This window comes from Callospermophilus lateralis, chromosome 9, assembly GCF_048772815.1.
Source record: "Callospermophilus lateralis isolate mCalLat2 chromosome 9, mCalLat2.hap1, whole genome shotgun sequence".
NCBI lineage: Eukaryota > Metazoa > Chordata > Mammalia > Rodentia > Sciuridae > Callospermophilus > Callospermophilus lateralis.
The window spans coordinates 101373686-101401654 of NC_135313.1; the positions used below are offsets into that span (position 1 = coordinate 101373686).

General features: G+C 34.3%; 1 protein-coding gene across 2 annotated transcripts in view; it reads right to left on the reverse strand.

Moving 5' to 3' along the window:
- Positions 1-27969, reverse strand: part of Epb41l5 (erythrocyte membrane protein band 4.1 like 5) — a 112580-nt gene that overhangs the window by 10523 nt on the left and 74088 nt on the right. For both annotated transcript variants that reach the window (XM_076865973.1, XM_076865972.1), the window contains exons 17-23: positions 22136-22299; positions 18533-18630; positions 11454-11582; positions 7391-7455; positions 4415-4505; positions 2614-2688; positions 112-153 (exon numbers count right to left, since the gene is read on the reverse strand). In XM_076865973.1, the coding sequence (XP_076722088.1) occupies positions 112-153; positions 2614-2688; positions 4415-4505; positions 7391-7455; positions 11454-11582; positions 18533-18630; positions 22136-22299 (664 nt within the window). The remainder of the gene's footprint in view (positions 1-111; positions 154-2613; positions 2689-4414; positions 4506-7390; positions 7456-11453; positions 11583-18532; positions 18631-22135; positions 22300-27969) is intronic.

The following is a 27969-nucleotide window of genomic DNA, read 5'->3' on the forward strand; positions in this document are numbered from 1 at the left end:
AACTTTGATAATGACCCAAATGTTTGTAAGGAAAAACAAGAACCTAGTGATCATTTAGACCTTGCCCTGAAAGAGTAACCAGAATAAAAATCATAAATATCATGAACTTACTGGAACAATCCACCGGGGTGTGATCATGGATGTTGAAGACACCTAAAACAAATTTTATATATGTATTTACTTTCAGGGAAGATAGATTTATCATAATTACAATACTTTTTCATATTATAAAAGGCATGTAGGAATTCTTTTTTTTTTTTTTTTTGGTGGTGCTGAGGGTTGAACCCAGGGCCTTGTGCATGCAAGGCACTCTACCAACTGAGCTATATCCCCAGCTTAGGAATATAATTCTTAATGAGTCCCTTAAGCTTACATGGACTTTCAAAGATTCTCTTCTTTAATACAAATCACATACTATTATGGATTATATATGAAGTATATATGGTAAGAAGTAACCAAAAAATAGTTTGGCAGAACAAATCTTAATTACAGTAAATAAAAATGCATTAAACTCAACCAGAGTACAGACACGTTAAGAGTTGTCAAAAGAGATCTGGCAAAATACTGTTCACAAAAAGTCCATTTAAAACTAGTAGACACAGAAAGATTAAAAATAAAAGGATAGGAAATTATACACCAAGTAATACAAATTTAGTACGTAATACTGGGAAAACTGGTCCTTTCTATGGATATACACAAAGTTGAGTCTTCCTGAATCACTCTCCCCCACCCAATAACCCTTCAAACTGTCCAAATAGGATTAAACATTAAAAAATGAAAGGAAATAAAATTATGGTAAAAATAGAACATAGCTCTGTGACTTCAAAGAGGAGGTGGCAATTGATGAAGAAAACGGTTTCTGTTCAATGATGAGTATAAATTTATTTTACATATTATTCATTTCCTGAGTAAAAAATATAGGTCGGCTCCATCTCCTTAGGACCTATCACAAATAATACTGTGATAAATTTTCTTATGCATTATTATACCAATTAGAAGAAAATATTTTTTAATGTCTAAGATTGACCTGGAATTGATATCTAAATTACTCTTCGAAAGAAAGAAAGGAAAACTAATAGAAAGATGAGCAAAAGATGAAAAGATGACTCAGAAAAAAACAAATCATTAAAAAACTGGAGGAGGTATTAAATTTAACTCATGCAAATTCAAACAATGAGAAAAACTCATTCCTGTTAGAAAATATTAGAAAGATAAAGTGCGGCTGAAGGGAGAATGTGAGTGAAAGGGTAACACATGAGTACTGATGGTGGCAATGCTAACTGTGGAAGTCTTCTGAGGAGCAATCAGTAACACCGAGTATGTTTATTTGAGCCTATAGCTCACTAATCCTATCTGTGGGCATATATCCCCCAAATCTCCCACATTCTTAAAGGAGACACAAATGATTGTGTTTATCTAAATAAATAGATGAAAGGCAGGCTGGAAAGACATATGTCATATACAGTACAATGAATGCCTCAGGGAAAAACAGGAATGGAAGTGGATACTGGAGAATAAAGGGAATAAAGCAAAATAAACTCTACAAGAAATCTCAAAGGATAGTGTGGCATGGAGTAACCGGCATGTCTAACCTAATTTGGGCACCTGAAATTTTAAAAAAAATATGGATATTATCCCATTGGTCTCAGAGATACCTTCTTGTCATAAATTTATTTTACATATTTACTCATTCCGAAAGTAATAGAATTCTCAATGCCTTCCAGGACTTTCTTCCAGGTCTTAGTAAAATTTCTTACTCTAGCTTTTAGGTTCTGCCTAGGCTCCTCACTGGAAAGATGGAACTTTATAATTTTAATTTTGAAGCTCATTAAGAGTAGGAACTACAACCTAGATAAGAATATAATAAAAACTTTACTCTCAATAAAATCTTATTTTGTTTAAATTTTTTTCTCTCTCTCTCTTTTTTTTTTTTTTTTTGGTAGTACTAGGTATCGAACCCAGTGGTGCTCTATCATTGAGCTACATCCCCAGTCTTTTTTGGTCCTGGGGATTGAACCCAGGGGTGCTTAACCACTAAGCCACATCCCCAGCCCTTTTATATATTTTATTAGAGACAGGGTCTCACTGAGTTGCTTAGGGCCTTGTTAAGTTGCTGAGGCTGGCTTTGATCTTGCCATCCTCCTGACTTAGCTTCCAGAGCTGCTGGGATTATAAGTATGTGCCACTATGCCTGGCCATCCCCAGGTCTTTTTAATGTTTTATTTTGAGATGGGATTGCACTAATTTGCCCAACCCAGCCTCAAACTTGTGATCCTCCCACCTCAGCCTCCTGCATAGCTGGAATTACAGCTGTGCACCATCAGCACACCCACTTGGTCTTAACTTTTTAAGCTGTTTATCCACATATTTTCTCTCATTTAATTTAATATGGTGTTGAATTTTAAATAGGCTCCTATGATTTCTATAGTGACATGTAAATTCAAAGTGGAAGAATTTTAGTACAAGAAAGGCAATGCTAAGTGGTTTCTGAAATACAGACTCTTATTAAATGAAAACTTTTACTAAATTGTTAAATAGGCAAAAACTAGAATCTAACCAGACCATTTTCAAGGCAAAATTCCTTCCCATCTTGCTGTTTTAAAACATATTTACCTGAGGTGTGACTGTGGGGTCAATTAGATTCTCAGTTAGAGATAAGAGCAAGGCATCCAATTCATCTGTGGCATCCTATATAAGACAAGGAATCTAGAATAGTTAAATGACTCATTCATCATCAGATTTTTTTTTTTTTTTTTTTTGCCATATCTTCCCAATGTAAAATTCTGACCCACGCCTGGTTAGTATTAATCCTTTAAGCAAACAAGAACATTTGGGAATTCTGGTTATTAATGATTCCACTTCTCCATGAAAGGGAACACAAGACTACAAATCAGAACTTAAAAAAGAAGTATTCTGTATATGTTCATATATATAGGTATTCCTTTGGGTGAGATACAACTTGGGTAAGGTTATAACTGCTTTGACCTGTTTTGTTTTTTTTTTTTTTAAAGCACAAGAGACAGTCAATCAAAGAGGTCCCTCAATTCCAAAATGCTTCTCTGTCAAGATGTCTGGATGCTTCACTAATTGGAAAAGAATACAATATGAACTCTCTCCCCCATAAATGATAATAATTGTTGATTTTAATATTTGAGGCATCTTCTGTATCACACTGTGAGGGGAGGTGGAATTTAAAAACAATAAAATACAAAATTCCAGTCCAGTAATATGAAAAATAGGAACCTGCAGTATAAAGAACATTTAAAAAGGCCCTTCAAAAAATAAGACAAAATTAAAAGGCCCTTCATTTATACATTTTTATTTCAATCTATTTGTCTTCAGGCCTTCGTCAATCTCCTATTTCTATTTCCATACACAACTAAATTTTAGTCACATATATGAAAGAATTGCTCTTTCCTCTTTAAACTCTTTCCTCCCACCCCATCCCTTCCCACCCTGTTGCCTATGCTAAATTCATCGTAACAGCTTGTGTATGTCACTATCACTCTAGCACAATTCTCTCTCCCACTGCATCATAAGCAGTTTGAAAACACAGACTATGTTTCATTCATTTTCTAATCTGTAGTGACTAACATGCTGTCTGGGACACATTATATACACAATAAATCTTTCAACTAAATGTTCTTCTCTGTTCTAAAAACACCTGATTCCACCTAAGAATTCCATTTCACCAGGTAGTCAAATGTCTTATTAGAATTTTAATTAGCAAAAACAGGAATTCCTAATTTTGAAGGTACTTTAGGTTGGGGTTTTCCACAAGCCCTAAAATCTGAAAGATTATATCCCTAAATATCAACCATACCATATCTTTTGCATAGTGACAATAAATGTGATATTTAGTTTTTCCTGTTTAGTAAAATATTTGGTAGACTTCTACAACAAATACACATTATGCAACAAAAGAGCAAAGTAGTGCATTAATTTGCAAGGACCATTTTAAATTTAACTTGCAAATTAAAGCATTCATGGGCAATAAAATGGGTTTCTGAACTGGTAAGCATATGACATGTGGACATAAAAAATGCAGAAGTTGAGATGAGCTGATTATGTCCCAATGTAATCAATAATTGGCATCATTATTTCAAAAAGTTTATTTCAACCAACAAATATTTACTCAGTATCTATTAGGTGCCATATATTTTTTTGAGACACTAGGGATATAGCAATGAATAGATCAAGGCTCTCTCACAGCTCATATTCTCCAGAACAAATCAGATACAAATTTCAACAAAAATCACCTATGTTTGAGATATATAGCTGGAACTCTTCCATCTAATAAGTGTTAAAAAGTGTCTATTTGCATATAATATTGTATCTCCTCAAAAGGAAGAGTGAAAGCATAAACAGAATTCAACTCAATACTCCCCTAAAAAACTTAAAGAGGTATTCTTACCTTCAGAACAGAATTACTATCTGCAGGCATGGTACACATCGGAGCAAGAGAATCTTTGGAGAGGAACACATTATTCTCATTTAATACAACACTGGAAAGAAAAAGATAAATTCAGATCATGTAGGACCTTTATAGGAAAAGGCAGGGTTTTTTAAGAAAAGGACTTAGGAAAAAAGAATAAGGAATTCATACAGGGGGAAAATAAATAACAACTGGTGAGGTACACCCAGCAGTCAGTATTGTACGCATGTGCCTAACCTGTCCCCAACCTGTCCCCATGCCCCAAAGAACAGCTTTTATACACAGGTCAGATTTATTCACAGCTGGATCAAAATAGCAGACTACCTTACTTTCCCTTCTCAAATCTCACTTAAATGACAGAAAAAAAAAAAGATTTACCTTTTCCAAAAAGAAAAAATTCATAATGCCTAAAAACCTCTAAAGTGTGCTTTTAAGAGATGTTACAGCCTCCCCCCAAAGCCTCAAATCCAGAGAAATTATGTACATATTTAATATTTAACTAATATTAGTTCCAATAATGGAGAGAACCAGAGAAAAAGAATAAATAAGGAGAGTATAAATATGACATAACTACACAATGAAGTATTACTTAGCCATAAAGTCTGGTAAAGTACCAATACATGCCACAATATGGGCTTTATAAGCATTAGAAGAATAAAAGAAGCAGACACAAAAGGCCACATATAATACAGTTCCATTTATAAGAAGTATCCAGAGTAGCTAAATCCATGGAGATTAAAAGTAGATTAGCAAGGCTGGGATTATGGCTCAGTGGTAGAGCGTTTGCCTAGCATGTGTGAGGCACTGGGTTCAATTCTCAGCACCACATACAAATAAATAAAAAATAAAGGTTTATCAACAACTAAAAAATATTTTGAAAAAAAGTAGATTAGCTAGGTGGGTGCAGTGGTGCATGCTTGTAATCCCAGTGGCTCAGGAGACTGAGGCAGGAGGATAGTAAGTTCAAAGCAATTTAGCAAGACCCTAACTAACTGTCTCAAAATAAAAAATAAAAAAGGAATGAAGATGTGGCTCAGTGGTTAAGCATTCCTGAATTTAATCTCAGGTACTTAAAAAAAAAAAAAAAAAGAAAAGAAAAGTAAATTAGTGGCTGTCAGATGCTGGGGCTGGGTCGGGAGGGGAGGTGGAGAAATGAGGAGTGACTACTGGTAGGTGTTTCTCTTAGAAATGACAACGATGTTCTAAAATTGAATACTAGAAGCACAACTTTGTGAATACACAAAAAAACAATGAATTGCATATTTTAAGGGAAAAATTTTGTGATATATGAAATACATCTAAGTTTTTAAAAGTAAAATAAAAATTATCTACTATAACAAGATCTTATGACAAAATTTGATATATGGTTCATAGGTATATATTACATAATTCTCCATGATTTTCTCTATGCCTGAAATATTTTTCAAAAGGAGTAATAAAAACAGGATGATATGCCATGAGGAGAAAGGCATTCGCAGAAAAGGAAAAGGTCCAGAAACAGATATTAAGTTTAAAAGAGAACACACAATATTTCAAATTGTGAGGGGGGAAAATAGATTATTCAAAATATAAACAGCTTCTTAGAAAAATAAATTTGGAAGGTGGAGTATATTCTAAGCTCTTTACAGCTTTAAGAGTTTAATAAGGGCTGGGGATGTGGCTCAGCAGTAAAGAGCATGCCTAGCATCTGCAAGGGCCTGGGTTCAATCCTTAGCACCACATAAAATAAATAAATAAATAAAAAGGTATTGTGTCCAATTACAACTAAAAAAAAAAAAAGATATAAAAAAAAAAGAGTTTAATAAAACTTCTGATGAACACAGGCCACTCCTGCCCCCCTTTTCCTTCTATTTATTCTAAATATAACTTTAATAATGACAGTACTAACAAATGTTAGCACCAACATTTAATTTAGAATAAATGAAAGGGATAAACAGTAACATCAGTTTTTCCCTGATCATCAATTAGTATGGATGTTGAGAACCAACCGTAAAGTCTTAAATGTAAAGGATGATACACGCTTATGTGCTATGTTGATTACAGCATGTGGAACAGAATGATTATTCAGAAAATCTTCATTGAAAAAATTTTGAAAATCAGAAAAGAATATTAATTTACCAATATTTTTTAGCACCAAATAAGAACAGATCATTAGATATACAGTGATGACAAAACTGGCATAAAACAAGGAATAAGGGGTTGGGGCTGGGGCTCACTGGTAGAGCACTTTCCTAGCATGTGTGAGGCAATGGGTTCAATCCTCAGCACCACATAAAAATAAACAAATTAAAAAAAAAAAACAAGGAATAAAAGTCTGACAAGACAAGTAAATGGCATAATACTCATTGACAAGAAGCAGAAGAGAGTAGCAGAAGTAACAAAAAAATAATCAATGGTAGTTTTGTAAAAGCACAAGGCCACTGTGATGGCACTAACTATGACACCCAGAGAAATGATAAGCATTTCACACCAAGTATACTATGAGATTCAAAATATCTTGAAAGATGTTCTTTTTTTTTTTTTTTTTGTACCAGGGATTGAACCCAGGGGCACTTTATGGCTAAGTAATACTCCATTGTGCAGTTATGTCATATGTATGTTTTATTGTGAGACAGGGTCTTGCTAAGTTGCTTAGAGCCTCACTAAGTTGCTAAGGCTGGCTTTGAACTTGTGATCCTTCTGTCATACACCAGTGCATCTGGCTAAAGATGTTTTTTTATTCTATTTTTTTAAATTAGTTTAAGACAAATGAGAATGTAGGAAGACTAGGAGTCTCTTCAAATAATCTAAAAGTAGGTATTAAGTGGCTCTGTGATAGAAAAGAGTGAATTCAAGCTCTTTTTCAAATAACTATCATTTAACCACATAATGATAGATTGGGGAAGTAAACACACACACAAAGGCAGCAGGAAAGGATCAGAAAATCAATTTACTTCTCTCTACCAAGAATCGTACCTGTCTATGGTAGCATCCTGAACACTGGCATTTTTATGACTTAATAAGCTATCTTCTCTTGTAACCTAAGGAAATGAAACCATAAAAAAAAATTATCAGTTTGCTTCAGGCTTTAGTTCAAATAAGAAGTACCACCACTTATCAATACTATACTTAATGCAATCCTATCCCGTAGCCAAATTAATTATCAAAGACTCAATTTCAATATGTTTGGTATACAAATTCCCACGCACTTACTATACTGCTGTCAATTGTTTTAAGACATCAGAGTGGGCCAGGTGAGGTGGGGTATGCATGTAATCCCAGTGGCTTCAGAGGCTGAGACAGGAGGATCAAGAGTTCAAAGCCAGCCTAGCAACTCAGCAAGGCCCTAAGGGACTCAATAAGACCTTATCTCTAAATAAATACAAAAAGGGCTGGGGATGTGGCTCATTGGTTAAATACCCTTGGGTTCAATCATTAGTACCAAAAAAAAAAAAAAAAGACATCACAGTGTGTTCACAAAGATTCAAGGCCAGAAATTTTTTTTTTAATATTTTTTTAGTTGTAGATGAACACAATACCTTTATTTATTTATTTATTTTTATGTGGTGCTGAGAATCAAACCCAGCCTCATATATGTGAGGCAAGCGCTCTGCCACTGAGCCACAATCCCAGCCCCAAGGCTAGAATTTTTTAAATTTATGTTAAAAAAAAAAAACATGTTAAGCCATGTATTTGGCTTTTTTTTCCCCCTTAAATGCAAGATATATTTTAGAAGGGAAATTAAAAAAAAAAAAAAAGGCCTTTTTCTGAAGAGCTCAGCTTTCCCCCAAACATTATTGTTATTCTTTACACATTTTAAATGTAGACTCGGTGAGGTAGCTTAGTGGTACTTAGAGAAGTTGTCTAACATGTTCCAGGCCCTGAGCTTAACCAAGCACAACCATTCCTCCAAAAAAAAAAAAAAAGATGAAATTTAAGTGTAGGCCTCATCGAATTTTGAAAGTATATACAGGTGCATAAACACCACAAGCATCACTTCTTTCTACTATCCTCCCACACACCCAGTATTCCCTCAAGGCTTTTTCACTCAATCCCCTCAAAAACCCTTACTTGTGAGCAATCTATACATTCTATAATTTCATGTAATTGAACTTGGGTAATACCTACTTTTGGGTCTGCTTCTTTAGAGAAGCAATGTTTTTGAGATTCACTCATGATCTTCTTTTTTTTAATATTTATTTTTCAATTGTAGTTGGACACCTTTATTTTATTTGTTTATTTATTTTTATGTGGTGCTGAGGATCAAACCCAGGGCCTCGAATGTGCTAGGCAAGCACTCTACTGTCGAGCCACAACCCCAGCCCCTCCCTCATGATCTTGCTGCGTATATCACCAATGGATGCTGAGTAGCATTTCAACTATACAGACATGCCACAATATCTGTTCATTTGTTTCCAATTTTTACAAATAAATTTGCTGAGAACATTATAATGTACTAACATCTATGTGAGCCCAAGCTTTAATTTCTCTTAGGTAAATAACTAAGTGTATAATGGTTGGATCAGGCAGTTAATGTGTGCTTAATACACTGCTAAACTCTTTTTTCTAAAGTGTTTAGGCCATTTTATATTCTTACGAGCAATGTATCATCACCAACACAGTGGTGGTCAGTCTTTAATTTTAGCTATTTCAGTGGACATGTCTTTCACCATGGAATGTGATATTCACTATAGACTTTTTCCCCAACATGTCTTTATCAGGCTAAAGAAATACCATCTTATTTCTACTGTGTTGAAAGCTTTTATCATGAATAAATGCTGTATTTTATGGAACACCTTTTCTGTATGAGACAATCTTATGCATTTTTTAACAAATGAACTATACCTGGGTTTGAATGATAATCTAACTTCTTTTCAAAGAGAAACCCTATGATCATGATGTATGATCCTATATTTGAATTGCTAAGTATGATCTGATTATATTTTGTTAAGAACTTTTATGTCTGTTCAAGGGAAGTCCTAGTTTGGAGTTAATTTTCTTCTAATTTTTTTCTGGTTTTGGTATAGAAATACCACTAGTTTCATAGATGAATTGAGAAGTTTTCCTTCCTCTTCTACTTTCCGCAGGTTTGTATAAAATTATTATTATTTGGTAAATTTCTACCATGAAAGCGACTATCCTGGATTTTTCTTCATGAGGCTTATAACTATAAAATCCAATTCCTATAATTCAGAGCTACCGAAATTATTTCTTTACACAAAGAAAGATGAAACTGAAATATAAGATAATAATGTCTATTCAGCCTGCGATAACAAAATGCCATAAACTGGTGGCCTACAAATAACAAACATTTATTTCACACAGTTCTAGAGACTAGGAAGTACAAGATTAAGGCACTGGCTCTCTCCAGACTTTTCAACAAGAGCATTAATCCCATTCATAAGGGACCATGCCTCACCAAAGTTCCACCTATTAACAGCAATGCTCTGTGGATTAGTTTCCACATACAAATTTTGAAGGCAAAAAAATCCCCAATCAGATCATAGTGAATCATAATAGCTATTAAAGCTATTGCTATTTCCAATAATGGGTGTCAACCCTTTTAAAATGCTTATTGTGTGCCAGGCACTATTCCACGTCCTTAACATTTATTATGATGCTTTATTCTTATAACACATCAAATGTAGGTATTACCATTATCTTATTTTAAACATAATTTAACTTAGGCTCAGAGAAATGAACTGATTTAACCCAAGTCAGAAAGTTGGTTGGTTACAGAACAGAAATGGGGTTCTTGATGGAGCCTGTTCTTTTTTGTATTACTTTGATATATGAATATCATGCTATGTGTTTACATTGGGGAGGGGGATAAAAAGCATGAACAGTATTCCCTGTCATCTCAGTTCTAATCAAGCATAACTTCTCAACAAAAGGAGACTTTAAAATCTGTTGACAACCAGGTAAGCCTGACTTGGTAAAACAGTCTTCGTTCTGGTTTCAGCATGGAGAAAAAGTTTCAAAGGTGAGGAGAATCAAGGAAGAGTTGATTTGAAAAGGCATGGCTACCATATTCTTCCTGGAGGGCTGACCCTACACACTATATCCTTTATCATGTCATAAACCACTCTACCTTTTACCTCACAATTTTGCCCAATTGAGGATACATGGGTGGTGAGAAGTAGTTGAAGGATACAGCATCATAGACTTAATGGTTAAAGAACTAAACAAACAACAAAAAATCACTGGGGTTTTCTGGCTATAAAAATGAAAACAAGTAAGGACTCACTTTAAAAGTATTTTGGCTTTTTATTTTTTAAGTACTTACACAACAGAGCATCTTCATTCTGACATTTTACTCCATGAATGACTCATCTTAGTTGAGCTTAATTTGCATTTAGATTTGAGAAAGGCATTATGAGTATGTTTCTTACTATTATACTCTACCTCTAGTCTCTTGCTAAATTCTATATTCTGTTCTCTTTTTTCCCTTTTTTATTAGTTCTAATCACTTATACATGACAGTAGAAAGCTCTTCGATTCATTGTACATAAATGAAGAATTTTTCACTTCCCTGGTTGTACATGAAGTAGAGTCACACCATTCGTCAACCATATATCCTACTCCTTTTCCCTCACCCCCCCACCCCTGCTTTGCCCCATCCAAAGTTCCTCCACTCATCTCATGCCCACCCTCCCCCCCATTATGGATTAGCATCCATTTATCAGAGAAAACATTTGGCACCTGTTTTTTGGGGATTGGTTTATTTTGCTTAGCATGATATTCTCCAACTCCATCCATTTACCTACAAATGCCATACTTTTTATTCTCTTTTAATGCTGAGTAATTATTCCATTGTATATGTGTACCACAGTTTCTTTATTCAGTCATCTACTGAAGGGCATCTAGGTTGGTTACACAGTTTAGCTATTGTGAACTGTGCTGCTATAAATATTGAAGTGGCTGTGTCCTGTAGTAGGCTGTTTTTAAATCCTTTGAGTACAGATCGAGGAGGGGGATAGCTGGGTCAAATAGTGTATACTCTTCATTTCACCAGGACTGTCTATTAAAGATAGCTTACCTTATGCACTGCTTCTACTTGAGCCTTCAAAATGTTACTCTTGAAGTCAGGAGGAACTCTCATGGCATTCAATCCGGGGCTCTCAATGGCATTATTAAGGCATTTTTCAGTCAACTTCACCACTTCCTTCTAAATATTAAAAATCAAACTGTAATCAACCTCAACAGCTCATATTTATATGGAAATAGGAAAAGACTGATGAAGGTTCATATTCAGACAATTAAAAAATCATGCCTGGGCAGCTATCTCTAATTCCAGGTATAGTCAACTCCTGCAATCACCTACCTTAAGACAACTCCAGAAATCCCAGGATTAGCCTCTGGAGAATCTATCCTAAAATACAGCTGAAAGCAAATGTCACACATTCTCCACGTGTGGTTTAATGCAGTTAAGTTACTTAAAGAAAGGGAATCGGGCCCAATAATTTCTTGAGGTTCCTACCTATTCATATTTCATGTTTGGAACTCTGGAACTATTACCAGGAAATTGACCATGTCTGGGATTATATGTAACAAAGCCAGGAAAAAGTCACTCTCAAATACAGATTTATGAAAAATGTAGAATAAAACACAAATCTAGTCAATAAATACAATAATTCAAACAATTAAAATGAGCTATTATGAAAAGAAATAAATGAAAGGAAGCAGACTAATATGTTTAAAAGAAAAATTACCTGCACTACAATTGATATTTTGCCTAACTTAAAATAAACAGCAACCATTAACACAAGGCTAGTTGTCAGGTATAGAATTATATACTGTAGCATGCTTTCAAAGTTTGAAAAGACTCAATTAATGTGCTAATTCTAATTTGGTGTTTCTCAATGTGATCTCCCACATCTGCCTCTAGGTAGTAACGCAAAATCTAAAATTATAACAAGCTGCCCCATGTGATTCTGATAAATATAAAGTCTGAAAATTATTTCCTTAGGCTAGCCTATGACTTCCTAGTCTTCAGAATGGTTCCTGTTAATTGAAACCATTATAGCTTTTTCAATCATGGCTCATTCAAATTGCTTTGACAGGTTTCTTTTTTTCCTGGAGAAAATAATGTTGCAGACTTGAGATTGCTTGTTAATCATTTTTATCTGCTCATTATAATATTCTACGAGCAATCTGCCTCAGACATATGCAGGTATTTCTTTTTCTGTCTATGTTAAAAATAAAACAAGAATTCAACACACATAACTAAATTCCTAAGAGTAAGAATTGTTACTATCTTTCTGGAAGTCAGTTTTGCCAAATCACTAAAGGCTTCAAAATTATGCTTATCCTTTAACTGACACTTTCAATTTCTGGGTATTATCCCAAAGACATAATCAAAGATGACTACAAATGCTTATTTAAAGACTATCACAACATTTACCAAGACAGTAAAAATTAGGTTCTAACAGAGGTTGGAGTAAACACATAAATGAGTATTCATGTGATTTAATTATTACTCATAATGTGACAACTTTTTAGTTTTAAAAAGCTGTATATTGGGCTAGGGTTGTAGCTCAGTGGTAGAGCACTTCCCTGGCATGCATGAGACACCACGTTCATTCCCTAGAACCACATTTTTAGTTTTGAAATGCATACGTCATTTAAGTGTTTTGGAAGTATTTGGCTTTAAAAATATTGCCATGTAGGGTTGTGGCTCAGAGGTAGAGTGCTCGCCTAGCATGCAAGAGGCACTGGGTTGGATACTTAGCGCCACATAAAAATAAAATAAAAGATACTGTGTCCACCTATAACTAAAAAATAAATATTAAAAAATATATATTGCCACCTACTAGTGGCACAATGGATGACTTTATATTTTCTATTCTTTTAAATCTATATTTTCTACAGTTATCATGTATATATATATATATATATATAAAAGAAAAATAATTACTAAATATAAGTTGAGTATAATAGCTTTAAAACATTTTCACATTAATTTATTATAACCTATAAGTCCACTGGCACCCACTTACTATGCGGCTAACTTATCTGCCTTGGGAAGCCAAAATCTGGCAAAAAGAAAACCAAAAGAATTAAAAGGATACTCTGATTCCTAATACCCCAAATTAGATTCAATTTGAAATGAATTAAAAGGATACTCTGATTCCAAATACCTCAAATCAGATTCAATTTGAAATGAATGTGAAATTGAAACTCCACTATAGAGTAGTCTTGGCTATAAAAGTCTGCTTTGTTAGGCGTTCATGTAAGGAGTTGAAGTAGTTCAAAGTCTGCTTCAGACCCAATCAGAATGACACCCACCATTCCCAAAAGGTCCAAGTGCCCTTGGAAAACAATTAATGTAAACAATAAAACAAAAGAAAAATGGTGCTTTCTTATACACCGAGGTCCTAATTCTGTGAGCTCTGCATTTAAATGCCTCAGAAATATTGAAATTACTAAAACTAAAAATATTAATACACATGCACTTCTTAAACATGTGAAATTCCTCAAAGTTCAAGAGATGCAAGTAGTTTTATTTTAAGATTGATAATGGTTAATTGTTTTTAATTATGGGCCCCTCTGAGAGTTTGTAAAAAAATTTGGGTCTGCTTTTCAGAAAAATGCACAAATTAATTAAAGACAGGGTATGTGAATTTCATGGGGCTTATGGACCCTACTTATAGTTAGGGATAAGCCTATGGCCTTTGGGTTAAGAATGCTGCTTGAAAAAATTAGATGGGCTGGGATTGTGGCTCAGGAGTAGAGCACTTGCCTCACATGTGTAAGGCACTGGGTTCAATTCTCAGCATCGCATATAAATAAATGAATAAAATAAAGGTCCATCAACAACTAAAAGAAATTTTAAAAAAAGAAAAGATTAGATACAATTTACTTTTCTAAATATACACAGAGGTTTGAACCACATTTTATTATCTGCTTCTTTTCATTACGTTGTTTAATGTAAATGAAACTGGAAGAGTGCCTAAGACAAGACAAACTGAATGTGAACTTAACAGCATAATAGCTTGATAACAGCCAGAAACAAACAAAAAAAAAATGACTATTTTAAAATTATTAAACAGCTGAATTCTATCTATAACGTCTGTTACTTGGGAGGCTGAGACAGAAGATTTCAAGTTCAAGGCCAGCCTCAGAAGCTTAGTGAGACCTTATCTCAAATAAAAAATATTAGGGGCATCCCTGGGTTCAATCCCCATACCAAAAAATAAAAATTATAAAACAAACAAGAAAATTAAAACAAAAAGTCATCATCTCTATTTACCAGTTAAGTGATTTGCACCAGCCCATTGATCCCTGGAGAAATGTGGCATTCCTTTGTATGGGTGATATCTGAAGACTGCTTCCATTCCCCAAAGGGGAATCATACTTATCATCATGCCTTCTGTGTACAAACTCCAGTGGAGAGAAAGAAAGCTACTTTTTGCTTACACACTTTCTAGGTCTGAATAGAATGTAAATCAAAATAGTAAAAAGAACAAAGTTGATCCTGAATAATGGCAATCTGCTACTAGGTTACATTTGTAACAACTAAGAAAAAGGACCATTAAAGTACAACCCACAGGGTAAGTCTGGGCCACTGCAAGTAAAAATTACTGGAACAAGCAATGCTCATTCCTCTATGCTGCTTTCCTGCTGTAATAGGGGCAAAGATGAGTAGCTTGCAAAGACTACATGGTTGGCAAAGCCTAAAATATTTACTATCTGGCCCTTCTGGAAACAGCTTGGTAATCTCTGGTTGCAAGAATACAGTCTTTAGGCCTAGTTTTAATCTTTTAGCCTAAAAAAGACTAGATGTTAAGGGTCACATACTTTAATTATGTCCACTGTCCTTGCTAATAAATGCAGTGTGGGTTTCATGACTTTAAGCATTCTTAAATTTTATTACTCATCATCAAAGAACAATAAAAAAATGATATGTAAAATAAAGTTTGGTGATAAAATAACTGAAAAAGTCTATAGATCTCGACATAGCATAAGCAGAAGATGGAAAGCAAGAAAAAGCACAAAGACTGAATAAATACAGAAAAGAAGCACCAAGCATCTCAAAGTTTGAAGGAACAATCCATCAGTCCATTCAGTCACCAAAATAATCAAATTGGTTAATTTTTCATCTCAACCTGAGGAATCTCCCTTGCTAAATAAAGAACTTGCTACTTCCTGAGTTAACATATTCAATATGCTACCAAAAAATGTAACTAGTAGGAAACACTTCCTTACTTCAAGGCAAGGTCAACATACCTGTAATATACACATCTTTTCTCTGAGGCTATTAAAAAATAAGATACATTATGGGGCTGGGGTTATATTTCAGTGGCAGAGTACTTGCCTAGCATGAATGAGGCACTGCGTTTGATTCTCAGAACCATATATAAATAAATAAAAATAAGTAAAAAATAAAGGTGTCCATCTACAAATAAAAAAAAAATTAAAAGATGTATTGATTCCTCTTTCATATAACAGCTCTTCAGATATCTAAAGACAGTTGAAGTACTCTTTTTTGAGATTTCTACTTGGTGATTCTCAAGTTTACAATGTCCAGTTATAATTTAGTTTCGAGACCCTTTACCATATAGATGCTCTTTCTCAAACTGCTTTAGTTTTCCCAAATCATTTTCAAGAATGGTATCCATAAATGAATAAAATATTATGGTTTGACCTCCTTTTAAAAACTCTTTTAATTAATACAACACAGCTGTTTTGCAGCTGATTCACACTGCAGTTATATATTCTTTAAAAAAATTTTTTTACACACGCTCCTATTATATTCTAGTCCCCTACCCTAACTCTGTACTTGTGAAGACTTGACATATTTTCTTAAATTCAGTCCATCATTCTAGCCTATCAAAATATTCATGAATCTTGATTTGGCCTTTCAAAACTGTACTTCCCTAATGTTATCATCTGAAAATCCCATTAGCTTAAGAGATCTGGGATAAGAAGTGATCAACAGAGATGGTCATTTGCAATATGAACTTCTCTGGGGCTTGGTGGCAAAGGCCTGAGGGCCAGGACCTTGTTTTTCCTCTGTGAACTTCACATGGCATTTTTTCTATCATACAGAAAGTAAACAATAAACACATTGGTAGAACTGAATCAACAGTATATTTAAAACAAAACAAAACAAAAACCCCTCAGGTGCCTGTATCAATTCTGTGTAATGCAGGTCTCCTGTGGCATGAGAACTTTCTCATAATGGGTTCTCATATAACAATGGTCAACTGTCATTTGACAAGATTGTGTGGCTGCTTCAGACCTCTGCAGATGCACTATTCTCACCGCTGGTTATTCAACCACTAATATTTTGCTTCAGAATAACATTATATTTAGAGTAGATTTTCTTTTGAAATTAGTTAGCAGGATTGATATTAAAATTAGTTTGTATTCCTTAGGCAAATATCACTGATTGCTGGTAGAGGTAGAGAAATCAGCCCAAATTAAAAATGTGCCAGGTTAATACAAAATAAACTTTTTTATTAACTTTTTTACACCACTCTGATTGACTAGAGTTAAGATACAATACTTAATTCTCCTTCTAGTCTCACTTGACATGGAATAAGCCCTCACTAAATAGCTGTCTTTTCTTGGGTATGTCATCCCCAAAATGTTGCTGGATGGCACAATGTCCTTCACTCTGCCCTCCTCTCTACCCCTCCCTCGCTATCCTAAAAACCCATACTCCTTCCTCATTTTTTCAAGGCTTCAAGATTAACCTAACAGATCCTCTGCCTCAGAGACTCAGTGTGAATTTTATAAAAGAAACAAGTAACTATTCAACAGATTTCCACAACTTCCCTTCTAAAGTAGCTCAAGTTTCTACTTTTTCCTTCCTGCAGTGGTTCACCAGGTTTTATTTTTCTTCAGGTTCATTCCAGTACTCTACTAATGTCAAATTAATGATTAATCACCCAAAGTTTTCAATTTACTCTTCATTTCTGACCCTGAATTACCTGCCTTACAAAGACACTATGAAAACAGACAAATGCAACAGAAAAATACTGAAGGGTCAAGAAAAATGGAAAGGCTGTCTGAGATTCAATCAGCTTCTAAAAGATATTTCTAAAAAAGAAAATTTTTAAAAATAGTAATAATGAAAAAAAAAAAAGAGCTGGATCCAGAAGGACAGTTATAATAATGCAAGAAAGAAGAAAGTTACTGTCTACTCTACTAGTCTCTGAAGAAATTCTATGCAGTTATCCAAGGTTGACAGAATACTACAAAACAGCTATTCCCTCTTTAAAACAAAGAGAAATCAAGTCATCTTGACCTTATTATTGGTTGTCTATAAAGAGAAAAAAGAATGAATTAAAATTTGTTATTTTATTTCAGAGGGACATGTGGTAACAGATATGATTTAATTATAAAATTTCTATCTCATCCACTTTATTTTAGTTGTTCCTGTAAGTTATATAATATAGAAATAAGAAAAATTTAAATTATACACAATTAACTAAAGTTTGATATAACTGGTATGCATCTTTTTATCCCACACCAAAAAAACACCCAAAAAACTCACAGGATGGAGAGGGATGAAAGTTGAAGTTAAAGCATCTGAAATTTTATTTTCTTCCTGGTTTACACCATAAAGCATCTCTCTTTTTTAAAACAAAACCCTTCTATAATTTCAAAAGGTTTTTAGCAAGTACTTCAACTAGATGGGCTGGGATGAATCAAAATTAAAGGTTTAATAGCAATAATGCTTTCTCAGTTTAAAAAACAATCATGAGCCAGGCACTGTGGCACATGCCGACTTGGAAGGTTGAGGCAGGATTGCAAGTTCAAGGCTAGCCTTGGCAACTTAGTAAAACCCTGACTCAAAAAATAAAGACGTCTGGGGATGGAGATGTAAGTCAATGGTAGAGCACTCCTAAGTTCAATCCTCAGTACAAAAAAAGAAAAAGAAAAATCATGAGATGACCTTATAATTCTTAATGTTGCTATACAACTTTCCTCCTTCCCTCTCAAACATCCATCTTCCATCTTTTTTTTTTTTTTTTTTTTAATGAGTAAACAGGCTTATAATACTCAGCACAGATTTTCCAGCAAAAGAAAAGTATTCTCTTTTAAAAGAAAAGACTTCTAGGAGCTCTGGAAATGTGAAACAGGTAGACACAGAGAAGACTTAAATACCTGGCTGTTGACATTAATATCAATGTTTGATTGAGGAGACAGCAAAGGACTGTTTTCCATCTCAAATTGCTTGAGCTTCTCTGAGACATCTTTCAATGCTGAAAAAAATCGCAAAATAATAGTCTGTCAGTCTATCAAGCTGTCATAACTATGTGGCGACACAAATTTAAGTTTTATTTTCCTCAGCACCAATAACCATCACTTAAAAGAAATAATACAAATGAACAGAAAAAAATATATATTTTCTTTCCATGACCAGGTAACTCTCCATTACCTTGAGAGTTAATCCCAAATAGCAATCCTAAATACATTGTCCTATGTTTACATCACTCCTAAAAAGCAACTGTATATGGACTCTCAATAGCATGTGTGCTAAAGGTTTAACAGCCAAGAGATTTAAAGGGCAGAACACTTTTGACATGGTTCTTTTCTTCATTAACCGCAACTCAAAATGCATGTCTAACCTTAGTATACACTGCCGTCTCCATTCCTGGTCTTCACTATATCCCATCTAAAACTAAGTTTCTCTTGAGATCAGGGATAGAGTGCTCGACTCGCACGTGTGAGACCCTGAGTTCAATCTTCAGCACCACATAAAAATAAATAAATGAAATAAAGGTATTGTTTACAACTACAACTAAAAAATAAATATTAAAAAAAAATAAGTTTCCCCTGGAGCAAATTGGTGAAAGGACATAATTATTCATTCATTAATCCAACATAATATATATTGGTACTATCAAGTGTGTATAAGGGTTGGGGATTTCACTCAATGGTTGAACATTTGCCTAGCATGCTGCAAGGTTCTGGGTTCAATCCCCAGTACCTCAAGGGAAAAAAAAAAAATTGACTGCTATAGGTGTGTGTGATGCAGGGCAAGCATTTTGTCCTCATAATGTTCTTTCTAGCTGCAAAATATTATAAATAAAGTCTTTTAACTACTGAAAGATAATACATTAAAAACACAATTCATATTTAAATAAGTTATATTTAAATTAATCACTGTAATAATTTTATATGGCAGAGATTAATTTGCATTAATTATTTTGGTAATTTTTTGTCACTTGGCAGAAAAATTATTGAATGCCTAACAAATTCTATGTAATCAGGTAGAAGGAAGAAGAAGAAAACTGAAATCATGTCCTTGGATCACAGGGATCTTCTAAAAGCACTGATCAATTAACCCAATAGATTCTCTTGCTGGCTGCATAGAGTATGGTAGAGAACCTTCAAGAAATACTGATTCTCAGGGATCACCCTACAATAATTATATGAGAATTTCTGGAGGTAAGATTTTGGCACTGAAAGTTTTAAAAACTTTCCAAGTGATTTTAACGTACAACTAAAGTTGAAAGTCACAAATTCAACACTGGTCTTCTCAAAATCTTCCCTACCCATTTACTTAATTCCCATCTTTGGTTTTGTATATTATTCAAGTTCCCTGATGCTGAATTTTAACGTGATTCTGATACTATGAATTCTTTAGCATATACTGTTTAAATACTATCTGTAACTAGTAACCTATGTGAATCAAGATTTTAACATTATAACAAAAATACAGAATAAACTGGATACCAAGATGAGAAGGCCTTAACTTTTAACATATAATACGCTATTCTCACTGACTTATGCAAATGTTATAAATCTCAACTGAGTAAGTTGTATTAATGGAAACCCTTATACTATGGAAGAATTGCTTCTACCACCACCTCAACAGCATTCTAGCTCTACTTGAATACCTTCTATAATGAGGAACCTCTTAGGTACCTATCTATTTGTATTATATGGGAGAAATAGTTTAAAAAATTAATCCCTATAATGATACAGAATTTGCTCCCCTATACTTGCAAATTGCCCATCTAGGATTCACCAGTAATGCACCATAAAATAAATTCTTTGATATACCAGACATTCAAAATGTTTGGAGAATTATCATCTCATTCAATCTTTTCTTTTCTAGGCATCTCTAGTTCATTATGCCATGTTGCCCTAACCTAATACCATCTGCTAATACTGTGTACTCAATAAATGTTTGCTAATACTACTTTATTGCATCACTGAAGAAATTAAATGTTTTGAATTCATATGGACTTAAAATGGAATATAAATGAAATCAACATTGCCATCCCTATGAAAGAGAATTTTTAACCCTGAAAGCACTTTGCATCGAGCTATTCCTGCCTCTGCCTGAATCTAAATCCTGATGGCTTTCATTTGTATGTCTAACATCTTTGAAGTGAAAAAGAACAAGCACTTCTAAGAAGAGGTGGATTCAAAAATAGGGCTATCCAAACTGGACTAACCAAGAGAGAGAGAAACAGTAAAAGACTTCTTGATAAATAGTAAAAGGATATTTTCTTAATCCAGTAACTCACTACCTTCAAAAAAAAAAAAAGTCAAATCACTTTATTCTAAAATTGCCAATATAATAAATCAAAGTTAATTCTTGTTGCCCTGACTGCTGAATGATAAACACAACATTTTAAACATGGTAGATGTCAATAAAAATAACCATCATGATATACCCAAGACATTTGTTTAGCCAGTGTATTTGTAGTAGTTATTTAGGAAATAAAAGAACATATTATAACCCACTTACAGAAGTATTTCAGAGTGTTCTGCTAAGCAGAAGAAGCACTGCGTGATTTTCCACTAACACTTTTTATTTCTAAATTACTAAATGCTATTGCTCCACCCTAAAGTCTTCAGAGACAACAGCATACTCACTGGCAATTTTCTGTGAGTTGTTTAAAGATAGCGTCTAATTTTAGCCTATGATAGAATCAGAATTGGCGAGAGCCATGTAAATACAAGCTGCTTTAAAATGAACATGCATTACACTGAGATTCAATAGGAACTTCTGTTTAGAAACATTTTATGCTTTACTATCAAACCAAACTCTCAAATATATAGACATCTTCAATGAGCAATTTACTTTCTCCTTTTAACCTTTGAAAATTTTAAGGAAAGCAGCATTTGTTATGTATTATTTTTTGAAATATTTTTTTAGTTGTTGATGTACCTTTATTTTTTATTTATTTATATGTGGTGCTGAGGATGGAACCCAGTGCCTCACACATGCTAGGCAAGTGCCCTGCCACTGAGCCACGATCCCAGCCCCTGTATTATTTCTTTTTATGGGACTAGACATTAAAATAACCCTCATTAACACACACACACACACACACACACACACACACACACACACACGCATATACACACACAAAAATACTTTCTAGGAGCTAATGAATCATTCAAACATTCATTCAATTCTGTCCCCTAGGAGACCTTTAAGAAAAATTTTGTTGCTACTTAATTTGTACTCAAGAAACAAAGTAAAACTAAGAATGAGAACTCAAATGTTTAATTATTCAAAAATGATGCATATGTTTAATGGTCTTAATTACATTATCTTAAATATTTCAATGCTCTAAAGTCAAAAAAGGCAGGGAATCATAACTATTGTTACTTAAATTTAAAAGCTCAACTATTACATGTAATATTCTTATAGTTAATGTAATATTCTTAGAGGAAATGATTTAAATATCTCATTTCAAAGGGAGATAAAAAGTACTACTGATATATTACAGAATATGTACTTACTCTCACATTCAGCTTCAGGTTCCTCTAATCCAGTTTGCATGGTGACTATATTAATGTCATCCAGTGCTAGGGATGTTTCCATGGTATCTGATGCCCTAGTTACATCACCAATGGCTGTTTCCAGTAAGTCTGGACTATCTAGCAAATCAATACTCAGAGGCAAGCTGCAAAAGGCAATATAAAACTTACTTAGACCAATAAATTTATAAGAAAATGAATTTAAAATACTAACAAAAATCAATGTTAAGGAAATATTCATTAAAGAATTTTATCAAACTGGCTTTATTCATATCTTAAATCTCTTTGGGAAGATTTCTAGCCAAGATGGAGCAAAAGGGACTGGGTTAGCCTCCCACCCTTAGGAGAAACTGAAATCAGGAGGGGAAAAAAAACAACAACTATTTTCAAGACACTAAACATCAGGCAACAAAAGAATGACTCTGAGATTCAGAAAACATGTAAGGTGAGCCTTAAGAAAATTTTCAGGCTATGGTTGCAGACAGGGAAGTGAGGCAGAGCACCCAACACTCCTTAGCTGAGAAGATGGGACTGAGAGCCTAGAAGACAAGTCACACCGATGTTATAGGACAGAATGCCAAAGGAAAAAGTAGCGCAAAGAGACGGCGCTAGAGGCATGTAAAGGGTCCACTTCAAAGTATTAAGCACATGTGAGAGAAAACTCCCCAAGGCCTGGAAAGGAACTTCTTCCATGCATTAGGTGGAATTTACGGCACTCACATTTCCACCAAGCAGTGAAAACATGTAATTCACAGAGCACTCTCTCCTCTGTAGTAGAAAGATATTAACCCAGACAAGCACTGCAACAAACTCACCAAAATAAATATAAGTTAGAACTGAAAGGGTCAAACTTTTCAAGTACCTCAACCACATCTCAAAACAAACCTCAAGATGATTTAGAAAAATATCAAAATATGTAGCAGCCAATAAAATAAAATGCACAATATCAGGCTTCCACTCAAAGATTACCAAGAATTCAAAGAGGCAGAAAAAGGATGTCCTCAATCAAATTAAGGGCATCTACCCAGAAACAAAACACAAAGCAGAACTCCACAAACAAGTCAAATAAACCAAAACCTAACATCACAGTTAATGATATAAGACAAATTCTGCTGGGCGCAGTGGCCCACATCTATAATCCCAGCTGCTCGGGAGGCTGAGGCACTAAACAACTCAGCGAGATCCTGTCCCTAAATAAAATACAAAACAGGGCTGGAAATGTGGCTCAGTGGTTGAGTGCCCCTGAGTTCAATCCCCGGTAGCCCCCCAAAAAGAAAGACAAATGCTTTCTCTCATAAGAAGTAAGTTCACTTTTGTCATTTTAAGTCAACATTGTACTAGAGGTTCTAATAGTGCAAAAAAGGGGGGGGGGAGAAAATGTACATCAAAGGTATTCAGAGTAAAAAGGGAAAACAGATAAATGTGCAAGGCTTGTACACTGAAAACTAACAAATTAAAGGAAATCTAAGTAAAAAGAAGGACATCTGACATGCATGGAAACACTTAATGTTGTCAAGATGGCAGTTTTCCCCTAACTGATCTGTATATTCGATACATTATCAAAATTCCAGCAGAATTTTTTTTGTAAAATTCAGTCAATCCTAAAATTCATATGTAAATTAAAAGGAGCTAGAATAGCCAAAACAACTTCAAAAAAGAATAAAATTAAAGAATGTACATTATCCAATTTCAAAACTCTCTAGACAGAAACAGTATTCAAGATTTTGTGGGATTGGCATGAAGATAGGCAGGTAAATCAACAGACCAGATTGAGAGTACAGATTTTCTTCTATTTATAGCTGACTTTGGCAAGATAAATCAGTGGGAGAAAAGATAAGTCTTTTCAACAAATTGTGCCAGGACAATCAAAATGCAAAAATTTTGAATTTTAACTCTACTTCACACTATTCACAAAAATTAAATCAAAATGGACAAGAAACCTAAGTCCCTATTTAAGAGCTAAAATTAAAACTTTAGAATAAACCACACAGGAGAAAAAAATCTTTATGGCCATCATTGGGTATACTATCCCAGATATAACACCAAAGGTCTGATCCACAAAAGAAAAATTTCATACATTAGAGTTTATCACATATAAAAATGTTTGAGCTTCAGAAAGCCATGTGTGAAAATGAATAGAAACTACAGATTAGGAGAAGTTTTGAAAATCATGTAGCTGAGAAGGAGCTTGTATCTAAAACATACAAAGAACTCTTAAAACAATAAGACAACCCATATAAAAATTGGCAAAATGTCTGAACAAACACTTCTCCAGAAAAAAATATTCAAATAGTTAATACTCAACATTATTTTCCCTCAGGAAAATATGAATCAAAACCACAATATGCCCACTTTAATGGTTACAAAACAAAAAGACATTAAGTGTTGGCGAGGATGTGGAAATGAGGTAACCCTCATGCATTTCCACTCTGGGAAACAGTTTGCCCATTTCCTGAAAAATTAATAACAAATTTACAATACAGCCCATCAATTTTCCTCCTAGAATTTTGTCCAAGAGATATAACTTATATCAATGCAAAAACACGTGCACAGCCAGACTCAATGGCACATGCCTATAATCCCAGCTCCTCAGGAGGCTGAGGCAGAACTACAAGTTGGAGGCCAGGCTTGGCAACTGAGATCCCATCTCACATTAAAGGGGACTGGGAATGTAGCTCAAAATAGGGTGGGGATGTGGCTCAGTGGTTGAGTGGCCCTGAATTCAATCCCCGGTACTCTAAAATAAATAAATAAATAATAAATTCTAAATTTAGAAATCCATTAGCCAATATAATCTATGTTAACACATTTTTTTTTTCCCCTTGGTATATGGGCCGAGGGTACTGGGGATCAAAATCAGGGACTCACACAAGCTAGGCAGGTATTTTACCACTGAGCCAAATTCCCATTCCTGACAAATTTTTTGTTTTTGATGGATCTCACTATGTTGCCAAGACTGGCCTCATACTTGAGATCCTCGTGCCTCAACCTTCTAAGTAGGTGGAGTTTATAGGCATATATCACCTGGCTCTATCACAGATGGGATCTCTGTGATCAGTTGTATAATTTTCAACAAGTTACTTTTCCTTGTTCTCAAAATGTGTAAAGGTAGAGGTAGGGAAGTGGGTGGTGGTAGGGTTTTGGTCTCCCTACACTGGTTTCTTTCATATGCTTTTACTTGAATTTGTGATGTACATTTAATCCACAAGATTTCTTGGCTAAAACATTTAGAAACCATTGGAGTAAAGGTACTCCTGACACATTCCATCTTTAACACTATAAAAATTTATTCATGTAAAACCAGCTCATTAGTTCACTCTTCATTCCATCTCCTACTGGTCCAACTGTTATCCACACTAAATATGAATCAGGTCACCTCTGGGGACTTTAAAAAAAGAGGTGTTAGTAGTGATGGAGAGAGGAGATCCAACAGATGACAGGGTACTGAATTTGTTAAAGTGGAACAATAAGCATATATTAGTGTTCATTGTATGTTCTAATTGATCTATTTTTTACATTTTAAAAAACAGAGATACCAATATTTTGGACAAAAGGATGTGAGAACTGGAAGGAGGTCATCTCCTGTGGACCTAATGTGGACACATGACAGAAATAAAAATTTTTAAATTACACATCATACTAAAAAATAAGACAAAAACTTTATAAATCAGAAAGTAAATGAAAAATGTAAAAACAGTGTATGGGTTAAATCGTAGCCCCAGATGAAAATCCAAATGGTTAAGTTCTAACTCCTAATACCTCAAAATATGGCCTTATTTGATGGGCTCGCTAACAAATATAATTAGTTAAGTTGATAAGTTCTTTCTAGAGTGGGATACAGTGTGGGATACATTTCTCACGAAGAGAAATGCCATGTGAAGATGAAGGCAGAAGTTGGGATGAAGCATCTACAAGCCAAGAGACACCAAAGATTGCCAGTAAACCACAAGAAACTAGGCAAGAGGCATGGAACAGATTCTTTCTGACAGCCCTCAGAAGAAGCAACCCTACTAACACCTTGATCTCAAACTTACAACTTTTCAAAATGTGAAAAGAAAATTTTGTTAAGTGACCCAGTTTGTGGACCCTGTTCACAGCAGTCCTAGCAAACGAATATATCCCTCATTCTAAAGATCAGAGCCTACTGAGAGAACCTGAAAGTACACATCATTCAAGTCATAAGATAAGAAATCCAAAAAAAGACATTCTGCAAGGAAATTCAAAGGGCTAGAGGGTACTTTGACTTTTCTCCTCCACTTTACAAGGAGAGTGGGACCTTGTAAAATCACATCAAGTAAACAGAGGCTCCAAGGAGAATGGCATCTCTGTGGTGGTGAAATGCCAAGCACCAGAAACTCCTAGGTCTATGTTGGGTGGTAGAGAGAGAGTTCTAATGAAAATCTCATGCCTGAATCTGCAAGTTTGGGTGTATATTTAAATATACTTCCCATGTAGTGAAGTGCTTCCTTCAGGACAGTGGTCCAAACCAGTAAGTTGAATTGAACCAACCTGAAGAAAAGACAAGTTGGACAAGCTGCATTCTCAATGCTTGGCACAGCAAAGATTGCACAGGCCAAGTGGCACAAAGAATAAAAACAGGAGTAAATGATAATGCATTGCAGAAAAAAATCTATAAATGTAATGCTGTTAGCAAATTATTTCTTTTATAGGTTAGGAGAAAGAAAAGGTCTTTGGGACATTAGAAAAGCAACTCATATATTTAAGAAGACAGAATTAGAAAATCACCATATTATAAATAGTGAATTAATAATAACGGATTCAAGGGGCTGGGGTTGTAGCTCAGTGGTAGAGCACTCGCTTAGCACGCACAAGACGCTGGGTTCGATCTTCAGCACCACATAAAAATAAATGAATAAAATAAAAGTACTGTGTCCAACTACGACAAAAAAAATAAATAAATAAAATAATGGATCCAAGGCAAAAATCATCAGTGGGTACTAAAAACAGGATCAAAGATTTGGCAGGAATGGGAAAACCACTCAGTATCAAAATGACACTCCACAGATTACAAAGGGGAAAAGTACTTTTACAGGGAAGTCTGATGAATAATATCTTAAAAAAAAAAAAAAAAAGTCCAACCTTAACCTAATCATGAGAAATCAGACAAATCTGTTGAGAGATATCTTGCAAAAGAATTGGCAAAGGCTCTTTTCTTAAAAGCCCAAAATTATAAAGGGCAAAAAAATTATTAAAAGGCTGGGGACTATTCCTGATTAAAGTTACACAAAAAACTAATTGAAATCTTGATTGGTACCTAGATAAAGAGTAAAAAAAAAAACAACTATAAAGTGCATTTACTGAACCAGTTGGCAAAATCTGAAAATAGAGTAAACATTAGATCAATGATAAATTTTATGTGTAACAAAATGTGTTATGTACTAGAATATCTTTGGTTTTTGGAAATTTATATGAAAGTATTTAGAGATGAAGTAACAATGTCTTCATTATGATTCTCAAATAGTTCAGCCAATACAATTTTTTTTTAACATTTGGCAAATGTAAGGAAGGACACATTATGTATTCATATCCACCATTCTTTATTCATTTATTTTTATTTTATTTTTTTGTAAGTTTGAAGTTTCCCAAAATAAAAATTTGGGAGAAAAAAAAAGAATGCATGTGCTTCCCTTGGGCCAGTGTTAAGTCCAACTTTAAGCCCATTCAATGGAACGCTAAAATGTACCAAGGTCAGATGACTTGAATGTAAAAAGGTACTGGTGGGCAGGAGCTAAACCAGGAAAAAGGAGAGAGAAGAAGGATGCTGCAGAGATGAAACATGAAGCACTTTGCCTATG